We start from the raw sequence: 11,220 nt of genomic DNA, 5'->3' as shown, positions 1-11,220 counted from the left end.
ATTTTTGACACAACTGCAGAATTGCGTCGACGGTCAGTTATAGAGGATACATCTGCATCCAAGTACTCTACATGACAAAGCAAAAAGAAGTCTAATTCAACTTCTCATCAAAAGTAAATGTAGACAACGCCTATATAATTTTCAGATCGATTATGACATTTAATCTCGCGGTTGTCCCTGAAAGTAGGTCACTTTTTTGCATTTGGCGAAAATTGTAAGCTTTTGCTGCATTCGAAGTACCGTACATAACAAAGTGGAATGGAATTTTGATGAAACGTTTTGTCAAATGTAGATGTAGGTATTACCTATCAAATAAAGGATTGTAATGGTTTAGATAATGACGTTTAGCCACGTGGTTGTCCCTGAAAGTAGATATATTGCTTTTAACTAGAAATTGCCATTTGGGAAATTGCCAATCGAAGTTGTTGAGTTGCGGAACTCAAATACTTAAATGGCAAAGTTAATGGCTCTTTTTCAACCTACATTGTATGTTAAATGATTGGTACTAATGCTTGGGGTCGACTTTCGTTGCTGCGATCCATTTGTTATTCAAAGTATGGTATATTTTGCATTTTGTTCAGAAATCCCATTTGAGCTTTCCTTAAAGACATGAAAATGTCAAACTGAATTACATTTACAGCTCATCTTTCAACTATATGTGGCCCTAGACATTGTGTATGAAAGGAAGGCGAGCCAGAGATTTGCATTACGGGTCGGTTGCTGATTCATACTGCCCATAACTCCTCATCCCTGTTCAGTTCAGTTCAGTTCAGGTTATTAATAACAACAGCCTTGCTTTACAATAAATAAGGCATTGCCATCATAGCAGCATGCATTTTGTTGTTCTAAAACCATATGCAAACATTTAACAAAATTAAAAAACAATCTGTAACGCAATATATCAAGTATTGGGTAAGATAAAACGGAATAAAAGTCCGGGGGAATTATTCTCCCCAAGTTTAGTCTATATGTATGTACAGTGCTGCCTCTAGCAGCAGAGAATGCTGGGATCAGTCAGCGACTTTATGGCATACTATTTTAAAGTCAGTGTCCGAAGAGTTGAGGTCTTATATGTGAAGAACAAGGCCAAAGGCTATTCCTGGTGCAGAAGTTTATGACGTGTCAGCATGCGCAAGTCTCTGCTACTCTAGCTATTTCTCAGGACTTGCAGTTAAGCGTCTAAGACTCCAGATTGATGGTGATTATAATTGACAGGACTCTGCTGTAATACAATCCTCCCCAGAGCCACATGCAGGAGAAAATCATGAATGAAGTCCAGTCATATTTGCATGTAATCCTGTCCTGATAAAATCTTTGTGACTGGGAAAATAGAGGGGACTTGTACGAGATTAGTATCGTACATCTCAGGTCAATTCGTGAGCACTTGGATGCAGATGTATCCTCTATAACTGACCGTCGACGCAATTCTGCAGTTGTGTCAAAAATGGAAAATATTTGAGGTTCTGCCATTGATCTAAGTAGACATCTTGTGCGAGGGTTGTGAACCAGAGTATACTCCTATACGTATATCTTTTAATGTGCATACCAGATGTTTATTTTTTAATCCTAGAATTAAAGATAACGTTACATATATTATATATTTGGTTTTTAAAGAACTGAAACGTTATGAATTGCACTTAAAGTGTTCTTATTCTGGCTTAGAAAAATGCTGTTAGAAGACTCTGATACTTTGGGGCAGATGACTTTTGAAATGTTTGTTCATGCTAACATTTTACAATGTGCAAAGTTTCGAACGTTTAACGATGCCAATGAGTATTGGATTGTCAATATGACTGATACTGAATAATATCAAATCTGACGGGACAGCAAGTCTCTGCTACTCCAGCTTTTTCTCAGGACTTGCAGTTAAGCTTCTTAAGAATCCAGATTGATGGTGATTATAATATTCTGCTGTTTTGAAAATGCAGGTGATACTGCTGATTGCAGTCTAAAGCCGGGTTTGAATCTCGAGTTTGTTGACCTTCATTATGTCATACTAAGATCGCATGAACCCTGGGCCGACCTTTTGTACTTGGCGACACAAACACGTCTCATAGAATCCTCCGAATTGAAAAAAAGATTTTATTTCTTGTCGTGAACGAGTTGATAGAGGAAACGTTATGCAAGTCTATGACTGCAAAGGAACTACAGTACCTGCACAGTAAAGTTACGCCACAATCTATACTAATGTTTACTACTTTAAGCAGGTAAGGCCTTGGATTAAACTTACTAATGAAGAGTTTCGAATTGAATAGTTGGAAGAAGTCTCGTTTTTGTGGTATGCGCCTGCATCGAGGAATATCAGCTGAGACAATTGGTTCCCATTTACAACGTTGTGTTCTACTTATAATTAGCCATGATTAACAATGGACTCTGGACTCTCCAAAGACGTGTGTCTGAAAGTAAGGTCAAAGTGCAGAGAATATACGGTGACCGTACGGTCATCGAATGTTCACAGGAACCATGAACAGCTCCTGTGCACCCAGCAACGGGAAGGTGTCTAAAGGGAGTAAGGCGTGTCGTCTGCAATGTCCTTCTGGCAAATATGTCGATATAGATATGGTTTTATGGCAGAAAACATGAGAGATTATCTTTAATGCAGTCTTTTAGAATAAAAATTAAAAAGAACGTTCTATACTGTACATTGTTATCAAACCTTGGTACATGTGTATCAATATAATCCATTATCACCACTGCTTCATCTTTGATTTCAATGCCAACCGCGAAACAAATTAAAGTAAATTCTTAATACAATCCATTCATCATGACAATAAGAGAATTTATCAGAGATTTCCCTTCGTGACTTGTCATCAGGAATGTTTATGCATATTTATTGTCGTTTTTTTGTTGTTGATCTGCAACAGCACAGAAATCACCACATTGCTCAGTAGGTAAATTTGAGCAAAGGCAGTCTGTCATATAGTCACGGTGTAGACTCTGTCCCTGCACCTTTACACTGTTACAACCCAGCCGTGATCACATTTACCACAGCGAAACACCTCCGTTACTATAAACACGGCCCATTACCGAGAGTGCCCCATGCCAGGGTCAGTAACCTAGGGTAACGTCTAATTGTGACGTTTGGTAAAGTTCTCGCTGCCCCCTTGCGTCATATTGGTTGCGTAAATAATCTATGCCCAGGAGTGGGAGGACTTTTACATTATAAATCGCTGCACAGTTGTAAATAGATTTGAATTCCCTGCCTGTCCCGTCATAATGCATATACAGCATTAGTAAATTAAATGATGATTGTTTCCTTCGTTTGCTCTCTGAAAATGGAGGTATTTGTTATTGATCGGCACTGGCGAAAAGACCAACACGTTGTAAACAAGTGCAATAACAGAGGTTTTTCACAGCTACGATGTTGGTTTGGCGTGCATGTACCCTTTACTGTTACTATATAGCCTGTTATCACCCAGCCATGATCACATTTACCTCAGTGAAACACCTTTGTTTCTATAAACACGGCTTATTACCAAGAGTGGTTCGTGCCAGGGTCAGTAATCTCGGGTATTGTCTAATTGTGAAATTTGCAAAGTTGCCGCCAGACGCTTACTTGCAAAGTCAATGGATATATAATCCATGCACAGTAGCGAGAAAAATTCCTCATTGTGAGTCATATCAGTCATCATCATCATGTCATTATCATGTCATCCTCATATCGGTACCTTGTTTATAGGTATACACAAAGTGCACTAGCTAGTGGTCACTATTGCTTTATTACTTATACTGTACGTGCTTTTTTTCGTTTCCTTCAAACGCTATATCACAGGAAATTAAACAAAGAGATGCCACATATTTATGTCATACGTGTGTCATAGTTTGAAATGAAAATAACCATACATGCGGCAAGCTTCAGTCCAACTGCCATCCCCTAACCTGAACACAGCGAGCCTGGTACTAGTGCCAAAGGTAACAGCTGAAATATTCTTCTAATGGCCATGTTTGTACTGTTTGCCACACGCAGCATTAGTGCTGTTTTGTCGTCACGTAAGCCGAACACCACCTTTACCACTCACAGCACCCTTTTATATTGGGTTCGGCCCCCTTTTCCACTGGACGGCGATTGTGCTGCGCTCTCACTGCGGCCTAAAATGAATGTTTACACACCTTAGATTTAATACTGATGATTTAATACAGAATCTAAAAGTAGAAAAGACAACAAAACACACAAAGAGTAAAAAAAGTTTGTTTTAAGTCGAATAGAGGTCTGTCAAAATTTACGTTCGGGAGAGAGCGCTGCGAGAGCGCCGTCCTATTGGAAATTATATATGATCAGTGGAACACCTCCGTCCAAGTCTACTCACACCACCCATTATTGTGGGTTTCGTGCCAAAGTTGGTAGCTGACAGACCCTTTTAACGGTAATATGTGGTGCACGTCCTCCCTCTAAACCACATGACGGCGAGCCTCAGTCCAGTCTCATCTGCGGTGAGGCCCGTGAGTGAGTCATAAACCACCTAAGCTGCGATGACGTTTACGTCACTGAAACACCTCCTTCTCCACAAACACAGGCCATTACCAAGAATGCCTCGTGCAGAGGTGACCAAAACCACGAACCTACAAATGAGGATATTTGGACAGTTCGTGTCTAATGCTCGTGCTGTCAAGAATGTGCTACCACGGCTCACACCGGTTAGTGGTTCAGAGGTACCATCGAGTTTAACGTTTATCATAACGGAACCAGTAGCTGAAATTGCGACTGTACAATTAACATATAGAATAACTGAAAAGCGTTGTGTTATTCGCATGAATTCTGCCATTGATATTGTTGGCAGTATAAATATGGAAAATTACAACGTAAATGGAGCCGAAAGATTATTTTAAAGGTGAGGAATGTTCTGTTGTCTACACACGCCAATCACCCTATAAACACCGCTATTACACGGGTTGTCCTGTGCAGAGGTAGGCAAAACAACGAACCTGCAAATGAGAATGTTTGGAGAGTTTGTGCCCCATGCCCGTGTCGTCAAGGATGTGTTATTGCGACTCATATCAGCCAGTGGTTCGTTAACGTTGGCCAGTAGATGATTGGCTCTTCCGTTCTTGTTACCACCAACTGCATATAAAAGCCAGGCACGGCAGAATTCCCACACACATAAAGCAGTCTCAACTCAACGTTGCAGACGTCAAAGATGTGGACGTTCCTGCTCTTGACCGTGGCTATGGTCGCCTGGCCGGCCCAATCACAAGGTAGGGATACGACTCGTTAAGGATATAAATCAGACACCCTTGCGGTGATGTTCTTCATTCAAAACACAATTATCTTTAACGTGTAGTACGCAGTGTATAAACAATGAGAACGGAAAAGCCCTTCTGGTCAACTTTTTACAAGAGGCCCCATTTTGCGTGGACTTTGGTTTGCAAACATTAACAAAAAGTAAATGTCGTTCTGGAATAAAGCGTTAATCTCCAAGAAGATTTACCAGTGGTATAAGATAGTATCCCGGAAGCGACACTCCTTTCCGCCTATACTCCTTTTTTCAGAAGGCTGTGTTTATGAATTGGGATTTTGTATCTTAATCATCAAGTTCAGAAGATTTTAAAAAATCGCAAATATGATGGTGCATTACTACAACGTATTTCTTGCAATTTATCTTAACAAGCAGTTTAGCTAGTAGTCAAATTCATACAGTATATCATGCCATACCTGTAACGCGAAAACGTTCGATACGGGTGTTCCGGACCGTGTGATAACTTTCCGTATCACACGGGTTCTAAGTTGTATCACACAGGCTTCCTTCGAGTAAATCGAACTATTTCGAATGGGCTGAATACGGCACGCTTGAAATTCGATACCGGATTCGACGTTAGAATTTGCTGTTGTGCAATCTTTGTTCCTCCTTCTGTTCCAGCTTCGCCTCGGCGATCCTTCCCGCGGTCCGGGCTGGTACCTCGGGTGATACCGAATACACCGTGTTGTATTCTATATTCACAGCACCGTTTGGGTTATACCGCCCCTTACGGGGTGGCATACCCTTTCTTAGGATCCTGTAATTTTTTTGTCAATTTTTCTTTTTTATTTATTTGTATATGTGAAAGAACTAAATTTTATATACAGTACTAAGTTAACCTATATTCAATTGCCAAGGTGCCATTGAACCTTTCAAAACATAAACGAAATATCTTTTCTTATTCTTTTTAGGCCAAGAATACCTGACGACGGTTGACACCTGGAGTTTCTTTAAGGTTCAGGTCTCCGGCCAGATGACCAATGCCAACGTCAAGGCCACGTGTGAGGCGGCGGGGATGAGGTATCCGTGCTTCTTCTCAGGAAGTATTAATGACGGGTGTACCCAATACTGGACCTCAGGCTGCATCGAATATGAGGTCCAGTCATTTCCCTCCTGCTGTTTACCTCGCGCGAGAGACACCTGTTATACAATGACGGTGCTTACGGTAAACCTGTGTGGAGATACTCACACTGGGGACTGCCAGCCCCTTGATGACACCTTTGTGTACATGCCTAACTGGAACAGTGGTGATGACAGCGCGTACGGAGTGGACTACGACACTCACCACAGTAGTCTGCATGGAGTAGACTACAACAACATGTACGCCCTGTGTGCAGGTAAGGTTGTATTTATTATCAATGCCGAATATGCTGGATAAAACTGTATAGAATGTTGAATGTACAAGAACACGCTTAACATCTATAGTAATATAACTGTAAGATGATCTGTACTGGAAGGTATTTTGTCCCTTTTATTGTTTTAAGTACAGCCGAGCATATCGGTGAAGCGAAGAGGCAAAAGAAAGACTCGAAATAAGAACCAAAGAATTATGACCCTAATCAGCAACACCCGTGTCGTAATTCAAATACAAAGTTTGAGACTTGAGACACAACTTATACTTTTCTTGCGCAACCACCAACCCTATTATCCTCGATTCCACTAGGGAAAATGTTAGCCTCTAGTGTAGGAATAAATATTCACAGCAAATAATATGAAACTTAAAAAAAAAACTCGAAAAATTGCGGTAAATGCGTATTTATTGGAAGAATGAACATTTTCATTTATGAATACTTCTCGTTGAAGATATTATCGGGTGCACCAGCGCCCCCTGTCAGAATGGAGCTACATGCCAGGGCGAGTTGAACAGCTTCGAATTCACTTGCCAGTGTGCACCTGGGTTTTTTGGAACTCTCTGTGAAGGTAAGCTTAAGAATAGAAGATCAAACAGTGGTATTACAGTAACATCTGTCCATTCATGCGTCAGTCCCGTACCTTATTAGCCTCAGAGGCACGAATAGTAACAAAAGTTGCCAAATCATACATTGATAGTTAGTTTTTCAGCAACCTACATCACACACACAGTTCGTTTCCAAGCGTCTTGGTCTTCTATCTTGCAGATTTTGACGAGTGCAGCAGCGCCCCCTGTCAGAATAAAGCTACATGTCAGGATGGAGTGAACAGCTTCACCTGTCAGTGCGCACATGGGTTTACTGGAACTCTCTGTGAAACAGGTAGGCTTTCAGCTACAAAACTAAAATAAAAATCCATGCACCTGAAAAAGGAAAATATCTTATGCAGTCCAATAAATTTCATATCATTAAAAAAAGGACAAAGCATTATGTTTTAGAGAATCTAACTTCATGCACGTTTACAGATATTGACGAGTGCAGCAGCGCCCCCTGTCAGAATGAAGCTACATGTCAGGACTGGGTGAACAGCTTCACTTGTCACTGCGCACCTGGGTTTACTGGGTCTCTTTGTGAAACAGGTGGGTAGCTGTTTTTTTCACACTAAATTGCTGTCATACCTGAAGTATCCACATCTTACTGCAAGCAATGTTCAAAGTTATATAATTAAGGGTTAATGACCCGCCCCGAGGTGTATGTGGTGTCATAACGCCTGGTCCTTTGCTATAACCTCCGAATAAAACCACCGAGTGAGCGAAGCGAACGAGGTGGTTTTATGAGGTGGTTATAGCAAAGGACCAGGCGTTATGACACCATGTACACCGATGAACAGGCGGGTCATTAACGGTATTATCATATAGCCTACCCAAACTTGCAAACTCTTGTATAACGCATTTTTTATTTATTTAGGCCGACGTGATCAAACATGTTCGCACAAGTTGACACACGACGGGGTTATACCGCCCCTTACGGGGTGACATACCCTTTCGACGCATAGATGTTAGACGCATAGATCCCTTGGTACTATACGTGTGAATTCCTTTGTCGAATTTCTGAAAATTCACATATGTTCTTTGGTATATACATTTGTAAGGAGATTACAGATTGCATTTTGAAACCAAAATTTCCACAGGAAATATTCGAAACATTGTAGTGTTTGGCTCTTTAGAACATCAATGTTAACAGAATTAGCCATTACCCCCTTCTTGCAGTCTGTACTTATTCCCTCTGCTCTGGCATATGTTTCGCTCCTTTTAATTGGCCAATGCCTTCATATCCTGTGTGTATCACTCGTTCTGATTGGTCAGAATGAATCGACACAGCTGCCGGTGTCGATTCATTCTGACCAATCAGAATGGCGATACACGCCGGGCTGGCGGGAATCTTTGTGTTACGGCGTCATAACCAACGTGGAACGGGGCCTTCTGATTGATTTATTTTGATTTGGGAAAGGTTAAGAGCGAAGTCTACGCACATGTTAACAGATTATTAGAGCTTAAAGCTTGAAAATTAATTTGTGTTGGTAGAAGTCATTATTGACAATGACAATGACAATAAAGTTTATTGCATATTCATGCCCCATTGGGGCTAAATGCAGTCAGTTTGGTACGAAAGGTAGTAAACGCAAAGTTTTACACATACTATAGTTTACATGCATCTTCTCTCTCTTCCTAAAACATTTGTAGATGAACTTACAGAGATTTTCCAGTATATCGTGGTCAGATGATGACATGAGATATTTGAACATACCTTCCTTCGTTAAGTGCAAATATTTCTGATCTACATGTGTAGCATTAACGAATGTATTGCGCAGGTCATTGTAGAGTGAACACTCTAGGACAAAATGTATTTCATTTTCTACATGCATGTGGTTCTTATCGCAAAATACACATAGTCTATCATTAGGAGGAGTTCGGTTGTATCTTTATCAAAATAATTAAAATGTAATATCCACCACAAAAATGGAACTCATCCAAATTTTCGACTGAAGAGCACCAGTCCACTACGTACTGACTCACGTGTTCTGTCTGCATAACGTGACATCAGGGCAGCAGTGGATTGTTCATTCCTTGACAAAGACTGGTTCTGTTCAGTCGAAAATTTGAATAAGTCCAATTTATGTGTTGGATATTACAGTTAAACTATTTCAATAAGATTATTTAAGCGTCGCTGTGATAGAGACACATATAGACATTGACCACTATCTTTCAATCTTTGAAAGCATAGCAAATCTGATTGGTAATACATTTATCCATGTCAGATATCGACGAGTGCGCGAGCAACCCTTGCTGGCTGGGAGGGACCTGCCTGGATCACGTGGACGGCTACAGCTGTGTCTGCACTAAGTATACCACAGGAGAGCATTGTGAAATCGGTGCGATACGAGACTACTCGAGATATTTTGAGCAAATCTCAGACTTGAACAAATCCTTTGAATACTTTCAAAGCAAGCTGTTGTCAAAGTTCCTTTTTTTTCTGTTACGAGATGTTTCATCTGGGTAAAGAGCGCTCCCGTTAAAACCTGATGATTGAGAATCACAGAAGGGGTGCTCTAGCGATAGAAAACATAAAAAAATTATTTTTCCCAGTTAGGAAAGGCCCTTCACACGTATAATGGTACAGTCGGCCCCCTGTGGCCAGCCCCTCGTGCCCGGCCTTTCGTGCCCGGCACGGTAGGCTGGGCACCGGGAGCGCTCCTCACCCCACTCAGATGTTTGGGAAAGAAGTGTGATGGATAAAAATTAAACACATTGTCATATATTTGGCCTTCAAATTGCTAATTACTATTTGTGAACTCCAGTATCTTCTCCTGAAGACTGCTACCAGTTTTCGACTTCAACGGCTACCCATCTTGAAGCCACACGAACCTGCCGTGCTGCTGACAGCCTCATGGTGGATGTGAAAGACGAGAACGAGCAACAGTTCCTGGCGAACATGATCGCGGCCACCACTTTTGCTTCCACCTGGCTGGCCATGAAAACAGCGCCGCTACCCATCCTCCACAGCGATGGTACTCTTGCATCAGGTATGAAGATATCGTGCTATGGATGATACAAAACAAAATTAGTTCTTTTAACATTGTTAAATAGATCCGTTTTAGAACATTGATAGAATGTTCCAATGATTCGTCTGAGGGTTTATTAAAGAACACGTATTTATGCTTGACACTTAAACTTTGCGTTTTAATACTTGAAGATACTTATGAATAAGTTGTTTTTCGGTTGTTCTTGATTATTCTGAATAGGGTCCCTACAGTGGATGGCAGGCGAACCTTCGTCCCCGTTGGACCTGTGTGTTCTCCTGGACAGCTCCAACAACTACCAAGCAAAGACTGTTTTCTGCACGGAGCAACACAACTACGTCTGCGAGTCAGGTACATAAAACACACTCAAATCAAACATCATTCTTTATGTACACTCAAATAGAATATTGTTGTTCTCATTAAGCAAATGTCTTAAAGCATAAATTCATAAATATAAAGCACCATTGTGATCTTAATTTGTTCTACACTTACAGAACTCAAACCCTGTGAACCAAACATGTGTCAGAATGGCGGAAACTGCACCTCCTGCTTCAACGGCTCCAGCACCTTCTGCGACTGTCCTGATGGGTTCGAGGGCGAGTTCTGTCAAATCAGTAAGTTTCTGTTGGCAATTACAACTGCTCAGCTAAACAAAGTGTGGAAGCCATATGCTGACTGACATGACTTATCATAGAAATCACTATTTGAAAGTTAACGCACGTTAGGTTTTCATCATGATCTTAGTCATTCTGCTATTTTGTTTTGCACCAAACAGTACCCTGTATGTTGATAAACTTACCTCATGGAGGTGTATATCACTATGTAGACATTGACGATTGCGCCTCCACTCCCTGCCAACATGGCGGAACCTGCAAGGATCAAGTCAGTTCTTACAGTTGTCTGTGCGCTACCGGGTATGGCGGAGAGAACTGTGAATTAGGTGAATACATTTTTCTAAAATATCTTAATCTCACGAGTCATCTTTCATCTAAATGTGATCTTTAATTGTCATCTTTTATAACGAAGGACTACCAAGAATATGCTTTAATTAATCTAT

The 11,220-nt window shown here is 40.9% G+C and overlaps 1 protein-coding gene across 1 annotated transcript in view; it reads left to right on the top strand.

Moving 5' to 3' along the window:
• Positions 1 to 5,011: 5,011 nt before the first annotated feature.
• LOC118412981 (fibropellin-1-like) overlaps positions 5,012 to 11,220 on the top strand; it is an 8,131-nt gene continuing 1,922 nt past the window's right edge. Inside the window, exons 1-10 of the mRNA XM_035816074.1 lie at positions 5,012 to 5,193; positions 6,146 to 6,571; positions 7,038 to 7,154; positions 7,352 to 7,465; positions 7,609 to 7,722; positions 9,402 to 9,515; positions 9,942 to 10,166; positions 10,386 to 10,514; positions 10,658 to 10,777; positions 10,990 to 11,103. Of these exons, the coding sequence (XP_035671967.1) occupies positions 5,136 to 5,193; positions 6,146 to 6,571; positions 7,038 to 7,154; positions 7,352 to 7,465; positions 7,609 to 7,722; positions 9,402 to 9,515; positions 9,942 to 10,166; positions 10,386 to 10,514; positions 10,658 to 10,777; positions 10,990 to 11,103 (1,531 nt within the window). The 5' untranslated portion in view covers positions 5,012 to 5,135. The remainder of the gene's footprint in view (positions 5,194 to 6,145; positions 6,572 to 7,037; positions 7,155 to 7,351; positions 7,466 to 7,608; positions 7,723 to 9,401; positions 9,516 to 9,941; positions 10,167 to 10,385; positions 10,515 to 10,657; positions 10,778 to 10,989; positions 11,104 to 11,220) is intronic.

Source organism: Branchiostoma floridae, chromosome 4 (genome assembly GCF_000003815.2).
Source record: "Branchiostoma floridae strain S238N-H82 chromosome 4, Bfl_VNyyK, whole genome shotgun sequence".
NCBI lineage: Eukaryota > Metazoa > Chordata > Leptocardii > Amphioxiformes > Branchiostomatidae > Branchiostoma > Branchiostoma floridae.
The sequence above is the reverse complement of the archived record's forward strand: the minus strand, read 5'-3'. Positions and strand labels throughout refer to the sequence as shown.